Below are 27,455 nucleotides of genomic sequence, written 5' to 3'. Positions count from 1 at the left end.
CATGCAGAATAGCAATGATAGCGGTTTATATTTCACTTTTCAAAGTCAGAGATAGGTTGTGCAGTGGTCTCCCATTACTTTTTGAGCCTTCAAAGTATATAAAGTGAAATTCCCTTGTGCCAAATAAATTGTACATCTTCACTTGTGCTATTGATGGAGTGGAGTCCATTGATTTCAGAAGTTAGTCTATTTATTTACCTTTTAGTAATAACATGGTTACAAAACAAACAGATTAAGTAGATTAGACTCCCTTTCTTTCCCCCTATTAGAGAATAGATGATAGTCCTCCTCTTTGAGGGCATTTACACCTGTATTATGAGACACCACTTTTGATCACCCAGGATGCAAATGGTGAACCGGCCCATCGACACCTAGGATGTATTGAAATGCAAAGTATGACAAGGTCTATGAGAACAGATGACCGTTCTGTACAAAACAACAACAGCCCTGTAGAGAACCAGACCACTGTCTTCTATGTACTAAAGTGAAATCCATTTAAAGTTTGAACTTACATTGCTTACTTACTTAATTCAAAAAATGTACAGGGGATGTTATACGTGTACAAGTCCAGATGTGAAGGACTACTTTGTGTTCATGACTATTTCAGTCAGTAACATAACATATCCTTTCAGCTTAACCTTTGACTGTACTACCTGTACTGTCAATAATCATGTTTTCTATATGATATGCTTTGACTCTGACTGTCTATTCTTTTGAATTTACACTTGCTCCTGCTTTGACATGACTCACGTTCACATGGACTAATAGGATGTACTGACTTGTAATGAATTCACTCACATATCCATTATTGTTAGACTGCGCATGTATTACTCAGATACTCATTTATGAATCCTGTTGACACTGTACATTTATTCATGTTATTGGTTCTATGTACCATAGAATATTGTCATACATATATGCATTGGTTAGAGGTAGGTTCATATATTGAAACTAACAGAGCAATGTATGTAATAGATAGATGCTTTTGTTACCACTTTCTTTGTAGAAGGTTGCATGGAGCATGTCTGGGGGGTGGGGGTGGAGCAAAGTATGTTAGATTGTGATTGGTGGAGAGATGGCTCTATTGTTCTCTTTGACCAATCATTCAAAGCAGTGGACTCAGGCCTTAGCATAAGAAGAGTTTGTAGTTGACAGTTCTCCACAACTCCTCCAGGATATCATTGATTGCTGATCAGATCTGATTGTGGACTGCAGACTTCAGGTGAAGATGAACTCTCTCAACTCCACCAAGGACAATTCTGCTGAACAGGAGGAACACAAAGACCCCGGTATGTTACCTGCTCTCCCTCCTTTTCATTTGCCCCTGTTCTGTCATAGTTCTGTTGTTGTTGTTTGTTTCTTTCCTTTTCAAGTTTAAACATACACATCATGGGGCGGCAGTGGCTCAAGGGTAAAGTGGCCGGGTAGAGTGAACTGGAAAACCGCAAGGTTCCCAGTTCGATCCCGGGCTGGGGCGCTCCCCTAGAGTTAGTGTCGAAGTGTCCTTGAGCAAGACGCTGAACCCCTAATTGCTCCCGATGAGCAGGTTGGTGCCTTGCATGGTTTCCTCCGCCATCGGTGTATGAATGTGTGTGTGAATGGGTTAATGGCACCATCAATGTAAAGCGCTTCGGATAGAAGCGCTATATAAATGCACCATTTACCATTTACACATCGCACTATTCATTTTATACTCAATAGTATATGTTGTTTCATTGTAATTTGACTAGTAGTTTTGCTGTAGATTATATTTAAATCATTTCAGTTTAGCCTCACAGTTCAGCCAAATGTTAAATGTAGAATGCAAGTGCCTTTAGTATTACTTCAGTTTGAATGAACCACTTAATATTATCATTTTCCAAAAGCAGTGTGTTGCATCATGAGTTGTTGTGAGCTTGTAACATGGCTATTTTAGCCATGTTAGGGTTATGAAGGACATTGTTAGTTAGATACTTGACACAATTGTTGCAGATTTATTGCACCATATAGTGTCTAAGTCCACAAAGTACTGTCTATCTAATTCTCAACGATCTTTCCTTTATCTTTGTTTCCAATCTAGTGTTGCATCATCAGTCTGGCTTCCCTGTCATACCAGAGGTGAATGAACAAAGAAGCTTGGCTAAGCAAAAACTCCACTGCTGTGATCAGTGTGGAAAAAACTTCCCTAAAATGTCTAAACTAAAAATACACCAGAGAATTCACACTGGAGAGAAACCCTATGGATGTGACCAGTGTGGACAGCACTTCTCTCGAATTTTCAGCCTTAAAAGTCACAAACGAATTCACACTGGAGAGAAACCCTATGGATGTGACCAGTGTGGTCAACACTTCTCTGATGTATCCACCCTTAGAAAACACCGGAGAATTCACACTGGAGAAAAACCCTATGGATGTGATCTGTGTGGACAACACTTTTCTGATAGGTCCACCCTTAAAATACACCAGAGAATTCACACTGGCGAGAAACCCAATGGATGTGACCAGTGTGGACAGCACTTCTCTCAAATTGCCAGCCTTAAAAGTCACCAGATAATTCACACTGGAGAGAAACCCTATGGATGTGGTCAGTGTGGACAACACTTCTCTCTGATGTGTAACCTTAAAACACACCAGAGAATTCACACTGGCGAGAAACCCTATGGGTGTGTACAGTGTGGACAACACTTCTCTCGAATGGCCCACCTTAAAACACACCAGAGAATTCACACTGGAGAGAAACCCTACAGCTGCGAAAGGTGTCTGAGCAACTTTACGACACAATCTGCTTTAAATAAACACCAGAGAATTCACACATGATTGAAATCCTAATTGTGCATGCACGCACACACATGAAAGATACATCTGATTAGTGTGAACAGTTTGACAAGAGCTTCATTTTTTATTATTGTTTATTTAGACTGGTAAACTGTTATGAAGTCATACGGATGTTCATCTTAGATAGGGTGACAATAGTATGAAGATGAATTAAATCTTGGTTGTAATCCTCAATGAATTGCATGTAGAATTTTAAATGACTTTTCTGGGAAAAATCTGTGTTGAAAAAATAAACAAACTATAACTGTTTGTCAAATTGCAAATTGCGTTAGCACAGTCTTTGTGGAACTTGTCCCACCAAATGTTTACTTCTTGTACCCGAGTGACAAATAAACCTCACCTTATTGATTCTTTATTATTTTGTAGTACGTTCTTATTCACTAGGTAAGGTGGTGTCTGGTGTTGAAGCCAGTTTGTACAAATTGCTTTATATATGTATGCTTTCTGACTGCTTGTATATTCCTAATTGCTGCTATAGATACCATACCTGTCTTAAATAGGTTTAGCATACCTGTTTTTAACTTGGGTATTGTTTCCTTATATTATGGTATTTTTAACTTAATTACACCTAGTTGTTATATTGTCTTGTTTTGCTATTATTGTCTTTGCTGAACATGTCCCATCAATATTTGACTTACTGTACCAACTGAGTGACAAATAAACCCTTCTTGATTCATTCTTGATGATTTGTTTCTTTTTTTTCTTGTATGAAGAATTTTCAATGTAATAATGATAAAATCACAGTAAGTTGGTGCGTGGCAGTGCCCTCAGTTAGTATACTAAATATTAGTGATTAAATCACTCGTGAGTGGTAAGGGTTTATATATTATTTTTGAATATCTTATAAATAATGTATTAAACATTAAATAATAATATATAGTCTTCACATCAGATCAGGGCAACAATAACATCTGCAAATGGTTTATAGAGTCTTATAAATGATTTGTTGGCGAGAAACCCTATGGGTGTGTACAGTGTGGAGAACACTTCTCTCGAATGACCAGCCTTAAAACACACCAAATAATTCACACTGGAGAGAAACCCTACAGCTGCGAAAGGTGTCTGAGCAACTTAACGAAACAATCTTCTTTAAATAAACACCAGAGAATTCACACATGATTGAAATCCTAATTTTGGTCAATGTGGAAATAAATGTACTCGGTTAAGCAGTCTAAAATGTCATTCATGCACACATCAATGCAAAATGATTGTGAACAGTGTGACAAGCACATCATTAGAAGTAGAAACATGCAACATGATGACCCATTGTTGTTCTTTTAAGCAGTTGCTTATTAAGTCTGCTGAGCTGTTATGAACCTATTACATGTATATTAGCATTGCTGACCAAGACAAGAAGGCGGACGCACACAATGGTCAGTGTGGAAAGGGTTTTACTTAGTCTAAATGAGCATGCACGCACACACATGAAAGATACATCTGATTAGTGTGAACAGTTGGACAAGAGTCTAGTACAGTACAGCCTAGTACATCCAAGACTAGTCCAGCCTTTTGGGAGAACAGACTAGGGGAGGGTGGTATAGGCTATACTAGCATGGAACAGGCTGGACTAGGCTAGACTAGGTTGTACTAGGCTGTACCACACTCTAATAATCTCTATTAGGCTGTACTAGTCCCTTGTCAGCCCTGTAGATACTCAGACCATAGGGAATAACCACTGTGTACACGGGCCATAGCTTGTGTGTGCACGAGCAATAGTTTTGCATGAACCTTTGTAGACCATAGTCCAGATCTGCCTTGTTCAGCCTAATATAGCCTAGTACAGCCTAGCACAGCCTACTAGAGATTAAAACAGCCTATTAGAGACCAGTAGAGTCTAGTACAGTACAGCCTAGTACATCCAAGACTAGTCCAGCCTTTTGGGAGAACAGACTAGGGGAGGGTGGTATAGGCTATACTAGCATGGAACAGGCTGGACTAGGCTAGACTAGGTTGTACTAGGCTGTACCAGACTCTAATACTCTCTATTAGGCTGTACTAGTCCCTTGTCAGCCCTGTAGATACTCAGACCATAGGGACTAACCACTGTGTACACGGGCCATAGCTTGTGTGTGCACGAGCAATAGTTTTGCATGAACCTTTGTAGACCATAGTACAGATCTGCCTTGTACAGCCTAATATAGCCTAGTACAGCCAGCCTACTAGAGATTAAAACAGCCTATTAGAGACCAGTAGAGTCTAGTACAGTACAGCCTAGTACATCCAAGACTAGTCCAGCCTTTTGGGAGAACAGACTAGGGGAGGGTGGTATAGGCTATACTAGCATGGAAAAGGCTGGACTAGGCTAGACTAGGTTTTACTAGGTTGTACCAGACTCTAATACTCTCTATTAGGCTTTACTAGTCCCTTGTCAGCCCTATAGATACTCAGACCATAGGGACTAACCACTGTGTACACGGGCCATAGCTTTTGTGTGCACGAGCAATAGTTTTGCATGAACCTTTGTAGACCATAGTACAGATCTGCCTTCTACAGCCAAATATACCCTAGTACAGCCTAGCACAGCCTACTAGAGATTAAAACAGCCTATTAGAGACCAGTAGAGTCTAGTACAGTACAGCCTAGTACATCCAAGACTAGTCCAGCCTTTTGGGAGAACAGACTAGGGGAGGGTGGTATAGGCTATACTAGCATGGAACAGGCTGGACTAGGTTAGACTAGGTTGTACTAGGCTGTACCAGACTCTAATACTCTCTATTAGGCTGTACTAGTCCCTTGTCAGCCCTGTAGATACTCAGACCATAGGGACTAACCACTGTGTACACGGGCCATAGCTTGTGTGTGCACGAGCAATAGTTTTGCATGAACCTTCGTAGGCCAAAGTAAAGTACTGTCTTCTATAGCCTAATAGAGCCCAGTACAGCCTAGCACAGCCTACTAGAGATTAAAACAGCCTATTAGAGACCAGTAGAGTCTAGTACAGTACAGTACAGTACAGCCTAGTACACCCAAGACTAGTATAGTCCAGCCTGTTGGGAGAAGAGACTAGGGGAGGGTGGTATAGGCTATACTAGCATGGAACAGGCTGGACTAGGCTAGACTAGGTTGTACTAGGCTGTACCAGACTCTAATACTCTCTATTAGGCTGTACTAGTCCCTTGTCAGCCCTGTAGATACTCAGACCAACCACTGTGTACACGGGCCATAGCTTTTGTGTGCACGAGCAATAGTTTAGCATGAACCTTTTGGGGGACTAACCACTGTGTACACGGGCAATAGCTTGTGTGTGCACGAGCAATAGTTTTGCATGAACATTTGTAGGCCAAAGTAAAGTACTGCCTTCTATAGCCTAATAGAGGTGGTCACACCCTCGAGGTCATGCCCTCGACGTTCTGTGTACAACACAAGCCTGTATGGCAATCAACTGAAAAGTTAGGCTACATAGCTTAAACGATTTGAGCCTTTCCCTGTTGGCCGTCTAAGTGCATCTAGGAAGTTTCATAGGTTTTCGATGCTGGGAATTGGAGTTATGGCTGTTTAAAGCCCAGCCAATAGGAACACAGAGGGGGCGGGGCTTAATACATTTCAGCTAATCCCTGTTGGCCGTCTAAGTGTACCTAGGGAGTTTCGCAGGTTTTCGATGCTTGGAACTGGAATTATGGCTGTTCGAAGCCCAGCCAATAGGAACACAGAGGGGGCGGGGCTTAATACATTTCAGCCTGTCCCTGTTGGCCGTCTAATTGTACCTAAGAGGTTTCATAGGTTTTCGATGCTGGGAATTGTAGTTATGGCTGTTTAAAGCCCAGCCAATAGGAACACAGAGGGGGCGGGACTTAATACATTTGAGCCTGTCCCTGTTGGCCGTCTAAGTGTACCTCGGGAGTTTTGTAGGTTTTCGATGCCGGGAACTGGAGTTATGACTGTGTAACGAATTTGGCGAGACTCCTCCCAGAAACAGCGGCCCGGAAGGTCACATGATTGTAAATGCCATTTACCATAGCATAGTTTGGGAGGTGTACACGCCATGTACACAGAGCACATTTCTAATAGTTGGCCTTGATTGATTGATTGATTGAGGCTAGCCTATCCTCGAGAGGGCCCATCGGAGGGGGGGGGGGGGCTTGGCACGAATTTGTGTGGGAGGTGTACACAGTTCATTTCTAATAGTTTTGGCTCATAGCCTGCCACCCTGCCACCCTGCCACCCTGTGGAATTATGCTTGAACTGCAAGATAGGACCCTAAAACGTAAACAAAGGGAAAAACATCCGTGTGGGTAATCCGTAAGACTGATGGGCGAACAAGTGGTGTCCACGCGCAGAGGGGGGCCCAGTGGAGCCCAAAGTGAGACTGAAGTCAGAGACTCCCCCTCGTCGTGGTGAACACACTCACATGCTGAGGTGCAGCAGCTACGACTTCTATCCTAAAGTGATCCTGGTGACCTGGTGGATAGGTCAAGAACCTTTGACCTCTGGTCTCTCCTCTACCGATGAGCTGTCTGATGGAGACTGGTACTACCAGTACCATTCCTACCTGGAGTACACACCCAGGTACACACCTAATAGACACCTATACATAGAAATACACACCTAATAGACACCTATACATATATTCTTTAAAAATAAAACAAGTGTTACTCACTAGCTGAAAATGGACCATTAATTGGTAGGCTTATATTAAGACACACACACACACACACACACACACACACACACACACACAATTCCTCCCGAGTCCCGACCATGTTTATCACCAGTCCACTCCAGACACAACCACGCAGCAAGCTCGTCGTCGTGCACGCATGACAAACGCACACAGAGACATGCGTGCGAGCGTGCTATACATGAATACACACACAGGAATACGCTATAACCTGCGTATCTCGTTACTAAGTTTCTTCTGCCTCTTGCCTTCCTATTTTTCCTGCAATGGGGAGGGAATAGTTGAATACACAATAAACACTAGAGCGGAGGAGAGCCCAGCGGGGCATTCACACTCCTACACAAAAATAGTCAAACAAAATATTAACAAAGATCAACGGATCAATGTGTCGAATCGCGGTGCGTTTCAGTGTGTAGATCGGCTACTACTACTGTGTGTGTGTGTGTGTGTGTGTGTGTGTGTGTGTGTTGCAGATCAGGAGAGAAGATCACATGCATGGTGGAACATCCCAGCCTGACCGTGCCTATCAAGATGGACTGGGGTCAGTTACTGTAATCTACTGTATCTCTCTAACTTTTTATTTTCAAGCACCCCCATAACTCAGAGAGTGCACACATTTTAAAGGTTTGTGTGTTTCTGGTAATATCATTTTCCACACATTTTTACGTCTATGGCAAAGATAGAATTTTGACAAAAATGTCCACCACAAGCCAGCATGGTGATGACCCCTGTTACTTACTTAATCCATTAAGACCGGGAACGCATCTGTGTCATTTTTAGATTTCTTTGGCTATTCTAAAATAGCAGATATACAATAGTGTGCGGCACTCTGTGCCGCACTATGAGCTTGTATATCTGCTATTTTTGAAAACATTTGTGCAAATCTTTGAATATATATATTTTTTGAAGCCAACCTTTTCTATTCAATATTATCTTCATTCTTCTGAAAGAAACTATTGTTGCTATATCAGTGGTGCTCAAACTTTTTCTTGTCAAGGACCGCCAAAAGTATTGGTCGCTGATCCCCATCAAAATATGTTGTTCCAGGGACCCCCCAGAAGCAAAGATTTGAGTAAAAAATGTTGTTTAAAAAATATATATATATATAAATGAATTATAATCAAAGATTTGCACAAATGTTCAAGATTTTTCAAAAGTAGCAGATCTAGAAGATCAAATACCAGATTGATTTGATAAAAGCAGATCAAAGAGTCATCATGGTTTTATCAATGTGAAAACAAGACAGTTTTCTAAGACAGAACAAGCGCTGATGTTCTTTTTTACAAACTGCCTCACAGTTCTGAGTCTATGACTCTGTCCCAAGATACTTTCTGCACATTCCACAGCCTGGTTTATAATCATCACAGTAAAAGGTTGATTCATGTCTTCTAAAATCTATCATCATATCCTTTGTTTTGGATGTATTTAGCTCTAAGAAGGACATGTCACATCAGGTGACAAACTCCTCAAGGACTGGACCAATAGGGTTGGACTCATTATTACTGAACAGACTCACAATGACTGTGTCGTCTGTTTATTGTTTATTGTGTTTGGTTGTTGTAGCTTATTGTCAGATGACTCCATGTCAGAGTCTGTGAAGAACAAGGTGTTTTAATCTACTGTAATAATATGATATGATATGATATAATGTTTGTATTGTCAGATGACTCCATGCCAGAGTCAGTGAAGAACAAGGTGGCCATGGGAGCATCAGGTCTGGTTCTGGGTCTGGTCTTCTTCCTGTCTGGATTCATCTACTTCCAGTGGAAGAAACAAGGTGATTAGCATGTTTAATTAACATGTTTAATAACATGTTTCATTAATTATTATACTACCAGTGGAAGAAATGAGGTCAGATCAACAGAGGATCCATGACATGTGGAACCCTCACAGAAATGCAAACACACAAACAAACATGTAAAGCCACAACCTAAACTGGTTTATATTGGTTTAGAACCTTAACCGGTTTAGACCAGAGATGTCCACGAGTCTCTGAGCTCGAGTCCGAGTCAAGTCTCAAGTCTTTGAGGCACGAGTCGAGTCAAGTCTCAAGTCTTTGAGGGTTGAGTCGAGTCGAGTCCGAGTCAAATCTCAAGTCTTTGAGGGTCGAGTCGAGTCAAGTCTCAAGTCTTTGAGGGTTGAGTCGAGTCGAGTCCGAGTCAAGTCTTTGAGGGTCGAGTCCGAGTCAAGTCTCGAGTCTTTTTAAAGTCTTAAAAAAAAATAAAAAAAAAATGGGGGGGGGGATTCTATTCTTAATTTATTTAATTATGTATTTATATGATGTAGCCTAAGGCTGAAATACAGTTATTACACACACACACACACACACACACACACACACACACACACACACACACACACACAAACACGAAGGCATAGATGTAAAAGTATAGACAGGTCATAATAAATCACATTAGATTCACAGATTAGAGATTTTATGTATTTTCCCCACAATTTATTTTCATTCAAATGAAATGTGATTGAACTTGCACTAATAATGACTTTAGTTGATTTTTCACTCTTTAAAATATAGTATTTCTTAATTATTAATAATTACAGCTTGTAGATTGGCTATTTTCACGATTTTAAATTGTTTTTAAATAATAATAAAAAAGGAACATACAAGATTTCCACCCGACAGCGATAATATATAGCCAATATGGTTCTGTATCAGTATATGAGTCAGTTTTTGCAGATTTCATTCTAATTGGCTACTATGCCTGCATATGAATTTCATGGGCCTGGGTAGGTCACCCTGGCTTGGCGGAGATATGCCCTGTTGCGCACAGGTTAGGCGAGCAGAGCAGTGGCGTCTTATCTTCTCAGCAGTGGCGTGATATCTCTGTGTCTCCTCAGCTGTCATAGACATGTCACTTGCTTGTAGTCAGTGGTTCTCAACCTGTGGGTCGGGACCACAACGGAGCTCACAATGCCTCGCAAGCTTGTAGATCTGCTATTTTCACAATATTTATCTGTGGAACCGAGTCAAACTAAATGTGGATCCCCAGTTCAAATATGATTCTTTTGGGGGGTCACGGCCTGAAAAGGTTTGAGAACCACAGCTTTTATGCAGTGAACATTACATGAGCGTAGCATTTACCGTGGTGAAGTGTTGAATATTCACCCAGCTGGGTTTAACGAAATGAAAATCCGATGTTTCCTAAACGTGCTGTCACAGATGATCCGACCATCTTATAAAAAATGTAAGCATATGCCAAGATAACTGAGGTTATATAGCTGATTCTGAGCTAAACATATTTGTTTAATTTCGAAGTTTTTATATTTAAACTTTATGATGAAAGGCCGCGGCGGCCACACACATAGCAGCTGTTGCGCTCGCCTCTCCATGTTTAGGTTAATGAGCAGCACGAAACAGCTTGACTGAAGCCGGCTCCGCGCAGCGCGCACTGGAGCGGAGGTTTCTTTGCGGGGGGGGGACAGGGGAGTGGAAGTTTTTTGGGCATTTCATTCATTTATTTGTCCAAAAAAAAAACATAAAATAAAGATTGTCCACGAGTCTTTGAGGCTCGAGTCGAGTCAAGTCTCAAGTCTTTGAGGCTCGAGTCAAGTCTCAAGTCTTTGAGGGGCGAGTCAGAGTCGACTCGAGTGCGACTCGAGTCCGAGTCCCTAATTCGAGTCCCCATCTCTGGTTTAGACCAGTTTAAACAACCTAGTCAAAGTGTGTTCTATGTTGTCACATTTAGCTTTAATACATCAGTGTTACATTTAGTCATAAATAAGAGTCAAATGTTCACATTAGTTCTGATGCAACATGCAATGACCCTGATGACTGTTCCCCACATGACTTGTGTTGTTCTGTTAAATGGTAAATTAATGGTGCATTTGTGTAGCGCTTTTCACCCATTCACACACCGATGGCGGAGGAAACCATGCAAGGCACCAACCTGCTCATCGGGAGCAATTAGGGGTTCAGCGTCTTGCTCAAGGACACTTCAACACTAACTCTGGGGGAGCCCCCCAGCCCGGGATCGAACTGGGAATCAGTTCACCCTACCCGGCCACTCTACCCCTGAGCCACTGCCGCCCCCTGTTATTGTGTTATTGTGTGTACATTTATGCATTTTATAGAGAAATACACACAATACAGTACATAGGATTTATTTGTGTGTCTGTTTTAACTGTCTCTCTTCTTCTATCAGGTCGTATTCTGGTGCCGACAACCAACGACGATCTTTAGACTCCTCCCACTCACCCAGGTTCACTTCCTCTTTCTTTTTACTGAACATTTTTTTTCTTTTTAATAAATAAAAGTGTATAAAACTAGAAAACATAAACAAAACAACATGCTTGTGTAAGAAGTGAAACAACTAGCCTGGTAAACCATCCCGGTCGCGTGAATTCACATTATCATGTGTCTATTGCATAATTTCTTATAATAATTAATCTAATAATCAAATTTAATAATCAAATGATTTGTTGTATCAGACAGCACTGATGACAATGTGGTCAGATGGGGGGTCCTCTTGGTAAACTGTGTAGTTTGGACCATTCATCAATCAAATATAAACAGGTGCAGGAGTTTAGATCCCATAGCCTGAGAAGACGGTGATCAAGTCAGGTGTCACAAGTGTCTGTGATTCAGTTCAGTGAAGAAACGACACAATGCAGCCAAACTCTGAACCGATCATTTGTCAGTGAACTGTACCAATGATTCAGTACATTGAACACAACATTTCAGTGAACTGTACCAATGATTCAGTTCATTGAAAACATTGATCATTCCATCACTAGCAGGATCAAAGACAGAACCTTGTGGTCCAAAGGAGAGTGTTCTACCAACTGAGCTGCCCTTCCTACTAAGATACACTATTGACAAAGTATTGGTCAAATGTTGTTTGAATGGACTGAGTTGTTTCTACTTGATGGTTACTGTAGTTGCAGGGAGGGTGCTGGGAGGTTAAGTTTTTAAGAAGTTTACTAATAACTTGTTCATGATCTATTAACTATTCATAGCATCGTTTTAAATCATTAACTGAATGTTAACAAACATTTAACAAGTTATGTTGTAACACATTAACTGATTATTTGGGAATGATTAATTTTACAATGAATTAACAATTATAAGGGAAGGTTATTCTAAAGTGTTAACATGTTCACACAGTTAATACATTCTGATTCTTATTGGTTTATTGTCTTTTCACAGAAAACCTGTGTGTGTCTTCAGAGAAGCAGAGAGTCATCGCTGCCCTCTGGTAGAGAGAGGAGGAAAATTGTGTGTCCATTCAGCTTTAAATACTCACAGCAGCATAATAACAGCAGCACAATGATGACATCATCAACCTTTTTCACAAATGTGTCCTTTAAAAATGCTAATTGGCTAGCCAAGGCTAACGATAATTAGTGTGCGCCCATGTCGACGTGGTTTTGAGGTTAGGGTTAAGGTTAGGTTTATGGACGTAATTTCTGTGAGGTTAAAGGTCAGGGTTGAGGGTTTAGGTTAGGTTTATAGACATAGTGTTTGTGAGGTTAAAGGTCAGGGTTTAGGCGCCACCTGGGCGACACACCAAAGGAAGAGGAAGTCCCAATTAGTGTGGGCGGTTCATCAAATTACTTTGTATAGTTTCTGTTGTCAGAAAACACAAACATAATATTTCAGTTCTACACTATATTGAAACATTAAATAAATGATCACACACACAATCAGAGTTCTTCATAACATTAATATTAATATCCATCTGAATGGAAGTCAGTCAACAATGTTTGTGAAAAAGGTTTTATTATTTTATAATTGACCATAAGTCATTTATTATGTATTCATTTATAATGTGTGATAATTAATGTGTTAGGATCATTATGACATCACTGTTTCCCTGTGATGGGTGGACCTGATCCTCTAGGGTGGTCTGAGGTGATGGGTGGACCTGAACCCTCTAGGGTGGTCTGAGGTGATGGGTGGACCTAGACCTTCTAGGGTGGTCTGAGGTGATGGGTGGACCTAAACCTTCTAGGGTGGTCTGAGGTGAGAATGGTAGACTGCCACAGTCTATGACATTAATGGGAAACGCTGATGACATGCAATCATTTATAATTGCATGTGCATATAAATCATTACTTAATATAATGATTTATATGTAATCATTCGTATAATGAGCAGGGGAGCATATCTTATTACAACTGGGGGGGGGGGGGCACAAACAAGGAACATTCTCATCAATAATATCACCAACACAGAGTTCAGTTCTTATTTTTGGATCCTGATTTGACTAATGATCAATACATCCAGTAATCAGTACGTTCCGTTTATTATCAATAATATCTACTGTAAATGATCAATTTCTAAAATGCTTAGAAAACTGGGCAGGGCTGCCTGTCAGTTAATAAATAATAATTCATTACTCAGCACTAATTGAAGGACACATGGTGAAGTGTCCTAAATGTGTCCTATATGTATAAACTTCAATTTAATACATGATCCATTGTTGGATCCATACATTCAGTCTATCCTGTCCCATCGTCCCATGAGGTTTTAATTATTAACAACTCTGTGGACAAATGATGATGATGATGATTAAGCTTGTGGATTCATTTATTTGGCAGTTGTTGATGATCAGGACACACGGGTGGCAAAAACAAAACCTTCAAAAAGTATTGTGTTTACTGTATGTGAGAATGATTTCAAAAGTGGAATCACTTTCTTGTAAATATATATTTTAAATTATATCATCTATTTCTAAATACTTTATTGGAGGAACATGTCAGACAAGACATGTCCCCTCCTTCCCCCCTGGGATCTGCGCCCCTGATCATGAATGGTTTGAAGTTCAGATGTAGGCTTTAATTTGCTTGGTTTGAATAGAATGTCACAATATCAATAAAGGAATGAGAAAACATAATTGTGCCTCATGTTCTCTTAAATTTCACTGCAGGTGGGTTGCCATTCCCATGTCCAGTTAAGGCAGTCTCCCTACATGACTAACAACTGTGGGAGAGTCCACCAGATTGTTTTTACTCACTATCACTAATGTCAGGTGAAAATCTCCCAATCACCCAATCACCCAAAAACCAGGGTGGGGTCAGCAACACAATGAAAATCACATAAATAATGATTTTGTAATAATAATAAAATCTACAAAGTAACTCAAAATAAGTAAAATTTACAATATTTCCCTCTGAGATGTAGTGGAGTAGAAGTAAATGTACAGTAAAAAATACCTCATAATTGTACTTAAGTACAGTACTTGAGTAAATGTACTTTGTTACTTAAATCAGTAGTTAAACAGTAGGGGGGAGAAGGAAAAAAGAGGTTAAGGGAAATTGAATGCTTAGAAAATGAATTGCTTAGAAAATGGAAGAGGAAATTAAGAAAATGTATGATTTGAAATGTTTAATTAAGTCTGATATAGAGCAGTGGGAAATAATTAAATATATGATTGAAGACATTAACATTGAACGCAATCACAGATATGGCCAGCTGACAAAACATGTCATCGAACTAAAATTTAAAAATATATTGAGTGAGATTGAAAATAATTATATGATTTAAAAAAGGAATTGAATAATTACAATAATGAGTTTTTGTTCAATATAAAGAAGGAAGCTGGTTTTAGTACCATATCTGATTCAGGAGTCCTTGTTTCTAAAGCTCTGTCTCTGTAAAAAAAAAAGAAGAGAAAAACGCTTCCTAGAATCTGTTGAAGATAAAGAGGGCCTTGTGGGTCTCTGATGAAAAAGAGAGAAAAGTGTTCTGAAATGTATAGGAAAGTTGAGCCCAATTTTGGTAAAATATCAGATTTTTTTAGAAGATATTCAACCTTTGTCTAGTGAGGAAACAATATCAATACCAGGTGAAATTACAAAGGAAGAAGTAAAAAATGCCAGTCTGCGCAACCAATTGGTAGAGCACATTTTAAGTCACTGTTTCCCAGTCACATGGATTCTCAGGTAGCCACTTTTTAGGAAGTGAAAATCAATTAAGCCACTCCTGAAAGGTGGGCTTTTTTGGTTGAAATTTCAGAGGTAAGATTATTTTTTTTGTCATATTATCATCTCAGAGGTGTTACTGAACCTGATTATGTAACTTGATACAATTTTAAAAAATCTAATAATGGTCTAATGATTTATTGAAAACATGCTCTACCAAACGGGTTGTTTGTCACTTTATGGTAAAAGTAGTGAAGCTAAACTAAAGTAATTAAAATGTACTATTTGCTATGGATAAATAGGGCTTCTGCTAATTCAGTGTTGTTAATATAATACATATAATGTTATTTCATTATATTTATGTTGAAAAAAATGTATTAGTATGATTTTATTCCCATCTAAAAAAACATGCTCAACCAAATGGTTGAATTGTCATTTAGTGGTAAAGGCAGTGCTGAAATAATAAATGGACCAATTTGATGATCTGAGTGATGAAGAAGATGACCAAACAGATGATGCTGATCAACTCTCACAAGCAGAAGAGACTGGGGAACATTATGGGAGACATTGATCTTTCTGACATTCTGGTACAAGACCCCAGGCCCAGCCAAGTCGAGGCGATGGCACTTTCCCCTGTTTGGATACATCCTAAACCTGTGCATCTCAAATTCCTCGCTGGTCTACAAGTGGGATTGTGTTCTACTGAACGGGAAACCAATGTCTCTCAAAAGGTTCTGGCTGGCAATTGTCCACAGTTTGAAGCAAGTCAACAAACCAGCATTCATAGTTGGTTAGCCATCATCTTCCTCTCCACCACAGGTGCCTTTTCAGAAGAAACGCTAAACAAGACCATCACAACCAGATGTGCACTATGACAACTGTGGACATTGACCACTTCGTTGTGACAAGCAGGGACAACGCATACTCTGTCCAAAGGGTGTGTCCAGATGAAGGTGCCAGAAATGCATGGTTTTCCTGTGTTTTAATCCAAAATGGAAATGCTTCGTAGCGTACCACCAGATAAGACAGTGTATCTAACACCCCAAAACATGTGTGCTGTTGCACCACACTCAAATCAGGCACCCAGCAGCCATATTGGAAAAACTTTGGGCCCCTTCCAAAGATACTATTGAAGGCTCTGTTCCATTCTGGTCAAACAGAGTCAGGGTGCTGATATTGTGCATGTTGGCTCACTGGAAACACTCTGTTACACCAGTGGGTCTCAGAGTGTGGTCCTGGGACCCTCATGGTTTATTGAGAGGGTTCCGAATGGCCCGTTACAGGTGTGTAACACTGAGAGTGTACAAATAAGGGTACATTTGGTTCCATTTGTACTCTCTCAAAGTTTTGGGGGTCCTTGAAATTAAAACGTTTTAGAACCACTGTGCTACACTAAATGGACCAGAGCCTTCATTAGCATCATTGGTAATGCCTGTGAAGCAAGTAAGGAAGAGGCTCAATTTCTTTCAAATATGTCTGCTGTGCATAGAGCCTATTAGTTTGGACTCAGGCCAGGTGTGATTGCCTAAATCAGCCACCACCCACCCTATTTCTACATAGGCTTGCACTTTTGAATGTATTTTGATAAATTCACTATGATAATGTATTTTGTTTTTGTTGATTATTTACATTTCCAACTTGTATACATAGTCATGTACATAGACAGAGATATGTATGAATAGAAATATCTATATTTCTCAGTGAATGCATAGAAATCAATGTTAATGCATGAAACTTTTACCATTACCATAAAGTGACATCTCAACTGTTTGGTAGAGGCCTATATTTGGAAAACTGTTGGGTCTGTTAAAGAAATTATAATTGATTGTTGTTACTATTGCCCCAAATAAATAAAAAAATGCAAAGAAATACTTTTTCCAATGCTTTTTTCTTGGGGTGACCTTTAAAGGGTTAAACAACTTAATGTAAATAAAAACCCAGGACCAGATGGCCTACCAGCCGAATTGTACAAGTTACTTTTTGAAAAGTACTTCTCACTCTTACTGCAGATTTTAATCAAGGGATTAACAAAGGTAGATTAAGTAACTCGTTTTTACCATGTGATGACAATGTTGCATACAAAAAGGAGACCGGAGCAATTTAGAAAATTATAGACATTTGACATGGATGAATACAAATGATAAAATACTGGCCAAAGTAATAATGAATAAATTGATTAACATTTTAGAGCAATTTGGGTTGGGGATACAATTTCTGGGGGGGAAATATATGGTAGCAATCGGAATGGCATTCCCAACTAACTACCAACTGCTACAATGATTTTATAAAAACTTTATAAAGATTTTTGAATATTGATTGGAGCACATTATCTTGTAAAATGATTTATTCTATGATTAATGAGGAAGTAAATGGGGGCATGACTCAATATGAAGGGTTAAATGAGGAATACAATTAAATGTGTAAAAAAAAAAACATCTATTCAAGAAATATATCATATGAAATGCAAGACAGAGCTTTTCTTATCTAAAGAAGCTTCCAGTTAGACGTGTTTTTTTTTTTTCTAAATTATTATCCCACGATTTTGTAACCCCTATTTTTTCACCCTAGTGCCAATGCCTAAGCGTGTAATCCTGGGCACTACCTTCCCTCTGCCAACCCAGGGAGGCCAGGGCCGAGCTCATGCCTCCTTCAATGCATGAGAGCCGTCTGACCTTCTTATCACCTGACAGGGGAGAGTTGGACGTAGCGCGTGGAAGGAACACGTTATTCCAACCAGTTCCCTTCCCCTCCATCAGGCGCCCCGGCTGGCCAGGGGGAGGCAGTATAGTGACCAGGATTACTGCATGTTTTTTGTGAGGGTACCTACCCTAGGAGACACGGGGAGAACATGCAAACTCCACACAGAAAGGCCCTTTCGCCAACCCAACCTAGGGTGTGGGCACTGATGACGCGGAGGAGAGAACACGCCCACAGCGTCCCCTGCGGGAATCGAACCCAGGACCTTCTAGCTGTGAGGCGACAGCGCTACCGACTGCGCCACCGTGCCCCCCAGTTAGACGAGTTTTGAGTGAATGTCCAGAACCCAATTGTTGCCATCCTGAAACTCTTCAACATGTCTTATTTGAATGCGACAGATCTAGAGAAGTGAGCCAGCATATGGAAGGAATTGGCTTCAATATTGAAATAAATAACAAATCATGCAGGTGTGGTATATTCAAAGATAAAATTGAGAAGGAAAAACATGTTTTCTTTTGGTGGATGTTACGGCCCTATGTGGCCTTATATTGTGTTGTAACCCTCTGAGTGTTTTCAGTGCCCTATTTGGTAATTAGAGGGTGGAGTGGAGATTGGAGGAGTGGCGTGGTGTCTCCAGCCAGCATAAAAGCCTGGGAGATTTTCAGGTAGGGTTGGAGTATTTTGGCTTTGGCCACCCTGAAGTTTGTTGCTTTCCCTGATCTGCTTAATTATCCATTGTAAACTTAAGGTTGATCCTGTTAATAAATTGTATACTTTTTACGTTACTCTGGTTTGTGATATTTTTTAGATATGTTACCCCTTTATAGCTTCTTGACCCTATAAGGTCGTAACAGTGGATTATGTGTGTTATATTTTGGAAAAACTTTGGAAAACAGGATGCAAAATATCACTGGGTCAAGTTCAAACAATCCCCTATAATGTTGTTTTTAACCAGATACTGACAGGTCTCCAAAGCGCTCGTACTCTGGATAAGGTTAGAAGTAAAGAAACACCTTGGCACCTTCTCGATTTTTAACAGTAGCCTTAGTGAATGGAAAGAATACCTGACAATGTTATCTTTTGGTGAATTAATAGAAGAATATATGTGAGTATTTAAATATGTGGTATTTGAGGGTCTGTCTGGATGTATTTTGTTCTGTAAGAATAAACAAAAGGAAACACACACACACCTTCGGTCAATTTCAACGAATATGTTGCATTTATGATAGTGATTTTGATCAAAAAGCTGCCGACATGACAAAGAGATTCAATGAGAGGGGTTGCACGCCTGTGCATGTCTCATGGGCGCACAGGCACTTGGCGTTAATTGCCCAGATATTTTAAAGACCTGAGGCCGATTACACAAATGTCTTCTAAATCCTAAGTAAAAAAAAAGAAAAACGTAATTCTATGTCAGTGGTTCTCAAACTTTTCATGTCATGTCACAATTATATGTATTTAGCCGTGGACCCCATCTCAAAAATATTTTTGTTCCAGGGACCCCCAAAAGCAAAGATTGGAATTTAAAATGTTCGAGCAATTTTTGAATAATCAACGTTTAAAAGCGGTTAAAATAAAAAATGACACAGATGCTTTCCTGGTTTTAATGGGTTAATTACAAAGAAATGCACTAACATTTCTCAATCCTGGCCCTTCTTTGTCACCCAACACAGCCTGGCAGATGGCAGTACACCGTATTCAACCGATCATCTGAGCTAACTGGGCTATTATTGAAAGTGACCCGCCTTTAAAAAGAGTGTTCCCTGAACCCCTCGTGTTCTCATGCAGAAGAGCTCCCACATTACAGGATAAACTTTTTCGCAATTCAGACACATTATCTTATAATCAATATAACATTTACAATCCTGAAGAATGCGGACAGAATGATCATGTTGTTCTACCAGTAACCTATAAGATGCAAGTAATAGTAAAACATGACCAGCAGTAAAATAAAAAAACACAACGCACACATTTAATAGTCCATCAGATTCAACTTTATCATCATATCACAAGTTTACAGGTGTAAAAAAGTGGGTATAATTCTTTGTCGTACAAAGGCCCATTAATTGTAGTTTCAAGAAAGGGCTCACACAAAATTATGGGAGGCAGTTTGGCTTGCGAAATTGGTGTTCATCTAACAGTTTCTTCCCTGTATGAGGTCTTCTATATTCCAATTAGCTTTTTAACCAAAGCATTTGTCACAAACTGCAACTAAAGCATTCTCTTCTCCTGCATGAGTCCTCACGTGTTTTTTTTGTTCACTCTTGTGAACAAAGTTTGTGCCACAAACTTACAGGGTTTTTCCCCCTGTATGTGTCCTCATGTGTACTTTTAGATGAGTAATGCGACTACAGCCTTTGCCACAAACACCACAGGTAAAGGGCTTTTCGCCTGTATGAGTCATCGTGTGTCTTTTTAGATCATTCTTGAGACCAAAACCTTTGCCACAAACTAAACACGTAAAGCGTTTTTCGCCTGTATGAATCATCATATGTGTTTTTAGATTACATGTGGAAATAGAGCCTTTACCACAAACTGTACAAGTAAAAGGTTTTTCCTTTGTATGGGTCCTCAGGTGCATCTTTAGATCACCGGTATGTCTACAGCCTTTACCACATATCTCACAAGTATAAGGCCTTTCCCCTGTATGAGTTATCAAGTGTCTTTTTAAGTGACCACTTTCATTAAAGCCTTTACCACAAACTGTACAAGTAAAGTTTTTTTCCCCAGTGTGAGTTCTCATGTGTGATTTTAGATGACTCATCTTTCTACAGCCTTTGTCACAAATTGTACAGGCAAAGGGCCTTTCCCCTGTATGAGTCATCGTGTGTCTTTTTAGATCACTCTTGAGACCAAAACCTTTGCCACAAACTAAACATGTAAAGCGTTTTTTGCCTGTATGAGTCATCATGTGTGTCTTTAGATCACACGCACGTATACAGCCTTTGCCACATATCTCACAAGTATAGGGCCTTTCCCCTGTATGAGTCATCAAGTGCATTTTTAAGTGGCCATTTTCATTAAAGCCTTTACCACAAACTGCACAAGTAAAGGGTTTTTCCCCAGTGTGAGTTCTCATGTGTGATTTTAAATAACTCATGCGCCTACAGCCTTTGCCACAAATTGTACAAGTAAAGGGCCTTTCCCCGGTATGAGTCATTAGGTGTTGTTTCAGATCACCATTTTGACCACAGCCTTTGCCACAAATGTTACAAGTGAAGGGTTTTTCCCCTGTATGAGTCCTCATGTGTCTTTTTAGATTACCAGTGTGATCAAAGGCTTTGCCACAAACCTTACAAGTAAAGTGAGTCCTCATATGTTTTTTTAGATCACCCTTATCAATACAGACTTTTTCACAAACTGCACAAGTAAAAGGTTTTTCCCCTTTATGAATTATTGTGTGCCTCTTCAAACTCTCCTTTCGATTAAACATTTTGCCACCCTCTGTACAACTAAACCTTTTTTCCCCTCTGCAACTCCTAACGGGGCGAGTTTGTTCCTCCCACTCATCACTGTCTTCAGTGTCAGATTCAGAACAGTGTGAAGAGGGGAGCTGGTCATCGCTATTTGGTTGTGATGTTCCACAGTCCTCAGCTTGTGTTTTCATGTGTTCAGTGGAGGTGCTGGCTACAGGCTCTGTCTCTCTGTTTTCATCATCATCTTCACTTTTCACTGCTACTAATGTCCCACCATTCTCCTCTGGTCTCTGAAGTAGCTCCTCCAGTTCCTCTTTAATCTGTGGAGGCTCTGGTTCCTCCTTGACCAGACTTTGGCTCCACTCCTGCTGTTCAAGGGAGACTTCCTCTTTACACACAGGGAGGTGCAGGAGGTCTATAGAAAAGATAAAATGAGAGAAAACGGTTTGAACTTCATACTTTTATATTAACCCATTGCCAAGGAACACTTGCCTGCCAAGGACGTAAACATACGTAATAAAAAAAATAAAAAAAAACAAGAGGGCACTCTAACACGACTTAGGAATGATCCCTTGACGTTGAGAGATCTTATATTAGGATTTGTAGGAAAACACATGTAGGTCGGATTTCGATTTCTTTTGGTGAAAACAAGCCTTATTCAACGGGCGATAGCAACAAAATGGCCGATCACTGTAAAAATGTCCTCCAGTGTATAGAGGAGACCCTCCCCCACCCCCCTTGTTTACTTCCGTGTCTAAAACATGGCTTCTGCGGCTCTCCAAAGATTGTCAATTGAACTCATTCAGTGCCATGACAAAAATACATTTAATTATTATCATAAAAATGTTTTACACAGGAGATAACGTGATCCGAAGATTTACTGCTCCATTCACTTCCTGCTTTAAGTATTTGGGAAATATTTTGTATCTCGGCTCCTGTGTTTTACTATGTATTTTTGGCGAGACATGCTATTTTCAACGGCGTATTACAAACGAACCGGAGGTCGTGATGACATTTTTTTTTCTTCGCGGAAGCACAGTGAAAGTAGGAACATCGAAAAATCTCTGGGACTGGGCAAACACAGCCAGAAAGAAGTCTGGCACTGAATGAGTTACGGTACAAAACGCTGGCATGGGGATACAAAAAAATATGTTTTAATCTCAGGGAGTCAAAGTGTTTCCACTCTTTTATAGCTGTGGTACATGGAGGAACTTCCACTGTAAATAAAATGCTTTTGAAATTGAACAGTCTCAGTTTTGTACTGTAATGTTTGAACCTTGGTGTATATAATACATAATCAGGACTTCATTTACTAAACTCCCGCTCTTGTTTTTTGGTTTGTTCCTTGTTTCTTTTTTTTCTTTTCCCTGTGGGACGCACAGGATTAAACAACCCGTAAAAATAATAAAAAAATAATTGACACACCTATCTTGTACAGCTTTAATCTATAGGGCTACAGGCTTAAACAACCAGTAAAATATGATACATACCTATTCTGTACAACTTTACTACAGGTTTCAGCCTTGCATCAAGCATTCCACATCCCTGGTCCATCTCTCGCTGGTCCTCTGACAATGTTGAATAGCTTTTGGGGGGCCGTCTCTTGATAATGTCTGTGGAAATCACCATTACAAAAAACTTTGTTATCATTCAGCTACCTTACAGAGAATATAACTGAAGAGCTTCAACAATGCGGTGGTAGTTTTCTGTTCAATCAAATCACATTTTAATCAAATCAAACTGTTGCAGAGTGTTGTGATCTGGTGTAAAAGCTATAATCCAGTACAATGGAGATGAACAATGCTGCAGAATTAATGTACAGGAAGTTGAACATGAAAAATGGTGTTTCATGAGCTGGTTGGGTTCTATAAAATCTGTTCCTCAAACATGAATATTGTTTAGATGTTTTGCCTACAGCATGCATAAAATAGGGGTTTATTCCACTATAATATTTGCTGTCCCACCGGCCTCCTCTGGTCTCTGAAGTAGCTCCTCCAGTTCCGCTTTAATCTGTGGAGGCTCTGGTTCCTCCTTGACCAGACTTTGGCTCCACTCCTGCGGTTCAAGGGAGACTTCCTCTTTACACACAGGGAGGTGCAGGTGGTCTATAGAAAAGATAAAATGAGAGAAAACGGTTTGAACATCATACTTTTATATTAACCCATTGCCAAGGAACACTTGCCTGCCAAGGACGTAAACATAAGTCTTTAAAAAAAAAACACAAGAGGGCGCTCTAACACAACTTAGGAATGATCCCTTGATGTTGAGAGATCTTATATTAAGATTTGTAGGAAAACACATTTCGATTTCTTTTGGTGAAAACGAGCCTTATTCAACGGGCGATAGCAACAAAATGGCCGATCACTGTAAAAATGTTTTTCCTCCAGTGTATAGAGGAGACCCTCCCCCACCCCCCTGTTTACTTCCGTGTCTACAACGTGGCTTCTGCGGCTCTCCAAAGATTGTCAATTTAACTCATTCAGTGCCATTGATGTCTCAGACGTCTACATTTTCAAAAGCCCAGAGCGCCATTGACGTCTTGTTAAGCTTTTTTGGAAAAACAACATTTAATCAATATCATACATTTTTTTTACACAGAACCAGGAGATAACGTGATCCGAAGATTTACTGCTCCATTCACTTCCTGCTTTAGGTATTTGGGAAATATTTTTTATCTCGGCTCCAGTGTTTTCATGTATTCCATGTATTTTTGTATTTTTGGTGAGACATGCTATTTTCAACGGCGTATTACAAGCGAACGGGAGGTCGTGATGACTTTTTTCTTCGCGGAAGCACAGTGAAAGGTAAGAAGGTTCTTCTCCTTGTTACCTCTAATCGCCCCACCTCATGCTCCCTGGACCCGGTCCCATCCACTCTGCTGCAGTCCACTGCACCCGAACTTCTTCCCTTCTTAACCCACCTTATTAACACCTCTCTGACGTCTGGCTACTTTCCCTCTGCTTTCAAGACTGCCAGAGTCACCCCCCTCCTGAAGAAACCGACACTTTCTGAGATCAAGAACTACAGATCGGTTTCCCTTCTATCCTTCCTATCTAAAACTCTCGAACGTGCTGTCTTCAAACAACTGTCCTCGTACCTCCACCAGAACAACCTCCTGGACTCCCACCAGTCAGGGTTCAAAGTGGGTCACTCGACCGAGACTGCCCTCCTGGCAGTGACGGAATCACTCCATGCCGCTAGAGCGAACTCTCTCTCCTCCATCCTGATACTCCTGGACCTGTCTGCAGCATTCGACACAGTGAACCATCAGATCCTCCTCTCCACCCTTGAGGGGATGGGCGTCTCAGGCTCTGCACTCTCCCTGTTTGCATCCTACCTGACGGGTTGCTCCTATCAGGTGATGCTGAGAGGATCTGTGTCAGAACCACACAGGCTCACTACTGGGGTTCCCCAAGGCTCGGTTCTGGGTCCTCTTCTTTTCTCTCTCTACACTACATCTCTTGGTGCTGTCATCCACTCCCATGGCTTTTCCTACCACTGCTATGCCGATGACACCCAGCTGATCCTCTCATTCCCCCCCTCTGACACACAAGTGGAGGCACGCATTGCTGCTTGTGTGGCTGACATCTCGGAGTGGATGTCGACGCACCACCTGAAGCTCAACCTGGACAAGACCGAGCTGATGTTCATCCCGGGGAAGGGCTGTCCGCACCGAGACATGGCCATCACCATTGATAATGCTGTGGTGACGTCAACTCGGACTGCGAAGAATCTGGGTGTGACCCTGGACGATCAACTGTCGTTCTCGGCAAACATCGCATCAGTGACACGGTCCTGCAGATTCCTCCTCTACAACATCAGGAGGATTCGCCCCTTCCTCACGGAGAAGGCAGCCCAGGTGCTCATCCAGGCTCTTGTCATCTCCCGCCTGGACTACTGCAACTCCCTCCTTGCTGGTGCTCCGGCATCTGCCATCAGACCTCTGGAGCTTGTTCAGAAAGCTGCGGCTCGTCTGGTTTTCAACCGCCCCAAGTTCTCCCACACAACTATCCTTCTCCGTTCTCTACAATGGCTCCCCGTAGCGGCTCGCATCCAGTTTAAAACCCTGGTGCTAGGGCAGTGAAAGAAACAGCTCCTTCTTACCTCCGGGCTATGGTCAATGCCTACACCCCTGCCCGACCACTTCGGTCTGCCACCTCGGGGCGACTGATTGCCTCGTCACTCAAGGGCCCTTCTGGCCGATCCACACGGTCACAACTTTTTTCTGTTCTGGCCCCACAGTGGTGGAATGAACTTCCCACTGATGTCAGGACAGCAGAGTCACTGCCCATCTTTCGCCGCAGGCTGAAAACCCACCTCTTCAGTAAACACTACCCTTCCTCTCTGCCTGGCCTACTTGTTAACTAGTTGTACAAACGCTTGTTTTATTGTTGTACTGTTTTATTGGATCTTGTTTAGTCGATACACTTATTTGTTTTAGCTCCTGCTCATTTGATTTTGCTATTTTGTCTCATCTGTTTAAGGAAATAGGTAGCTGATATATTGCACTTTTACCTTAGAATGCACTTATTGTAAGTCGCTTTGGATAAAAGCGTCTGCTAAATGACTGTAATGTAATGTAATGTAAGAACATCGAAAAAATCTCTGGGACTGGGCAAACACAGCCAGAAATAAGTCTGGCACTGAATGAGTTACGGTACAAAACGCTGGCATGGGGATACAAAAAACAATGTTTTAATCTCAGGGAGTCAAAGTGTTTCCACTCTTTTATAGCTGTGGTACATGGAGGAACTTCCACTGTAAATAAAATGCTTTAGTCCAAACCATTCAAATTCATCAAAACACTGACTGTGGTAGAAATTGAACAGTCTCAGTTTTGTACTGTAATGTTTGAACCTTGGTGTATAAGTGTCATAATACATAATCAGGACTTTATTTACTAAACTCCCGCTCTTGTTTTTTTTGTTTGTTCCTTGTTTCTTTTTTTTTCTTTTCCCTGTGGGACGCACAGGATTAAACAACCCGTAAAAAAATTTAAGAAAATAATTGACATACCTATCTTGTACAGCTTTATTCTGTACAACTTTACTACAGGTTTAAACAACCAGTAAAATATGATACATACCTATTCTGTACAACTTTACTACAGGTTTCAGCCTTGCATCAAGCAGTCCACATCCCTGGTCCATCTCTCGCTAGTCCTCTGACAATGTTGAATAGCTTTTGGGGGTCCGTCTCTTGATAATGTAGTGGTCTGTGGAAATCACCATTACAAAGAACTTTTAGTTATCATTCAGCTACCTTACATACCACAGAGCAGGGGTCTTCAACAGGGGGTCCGGGACCCCTAGGGGGTCCTCAGAGGTACTACAGGGGGTCCACCAAATCATTGTGTGATAGGAACTTAGTTTTTTACATTAACCACTTGAACCCTAGCATCCCTATTTTAAGGACAACTTTAGCCGAAAATAGCCGATCTACAAGCTCACAATGCCTCTCACTGCGAGGCGTTGTGAGCTTGTAGATCGGCTATTTTCGGCAAAGAGAGAAGGTAAAAGAGCAGACTAAGTACAGAGTGAAAGTTTACTAAGTATTGATGGTTTAAGTGGTTAAATGTCTGAAAATACACATTAACATGATTCCAACATCTATGAAAAGCTTTAATCTGCAACACAATTTCATGCAATATATAGTGGGGGTCCCTGCTTGGCTGCTTCATATCTTTCTCAGAGAGGGGGTCCTTGGGCTGAAAACGTTGAAGACCCCTGCCAGAGAGAATATAACTAAACTGAAGAGCTTCAACAATGTGGTGGTAGTTTTTCTGTTCAATCAAAGTCACATTTTAATCAAATCAAACTGTTGCAGAGTGTTGTGATCTGGTGTAAAAGCTATAATCCACTACAATGGAGATGAACAATGCTGCAGAATGAATGTACAGGAAGATGAACATTAAAAATTGTGCTTCATGAGCTGGATGGGTTCTAGAAAAGTCTGTGCCTCAAACATGAATATGTTTATAGTTTTGCCTACAGCATGCATAAAATAGGGGTTTATTCCACTATAATTAC

General features: G+C 40.7%; 1 protein-coding gene across 1 annotated transcript in view; it reads left to right on the top strand.

Annotated features, from left to right (window-relative positions):
- LOC308085809 (H-2 class II histocompatibility antigen, E-S beta chain-like) overlaps positions 1-13,385 on the top strand; it is a gene marked incomplete at its 5' end in the record, with an annotated part of 56,766 nt that extends 43,381 nt beyond the window's left edge. Inside the window, 5 exons of the mRNA XM_080429119.1 lie at positions 7,104-7,320; positions 7,906-7,973; positions 9,096-9,209; positions 11,593-11,649; positions 12,597-13,385. Coding sequence (XP_080285245.1) covers positions 7,104-7,320; positions 7,906-7,973; positions 9,096-9,209; positions 11,593-11,630 — 437 coding nt within the window. The 3' untranslated portion in view covers positions 11,631-11,649; positions 12,597-13,385. The remainder of the gene's footprint in view (positions 1-7,103; positions 7,321-7,905; positions 7,974-9,095; positions 9,210-11,592; positions 11,650-12,596) is intronic.
- Between the last annotated feature and the right edge of the window lie 14,070 nt (positions 13,386-27,455).

Source organism: Gymnoscopelus braueri (assembly GCF_963280865.1).
Source record: "Gymnoscopelus braueri genome assembly, chromosome: 5".
NCBI classification, from domain to species: Eukaryota; Metazoa; Chordata; class Actinopteri; order Myctophiformes; family Myctophidae; genus Gymnoscopelus; species Gymnoscopelus braueri.
This window is presented reverse-complemented; position numbering and strand designations above follow the sequence as displayed.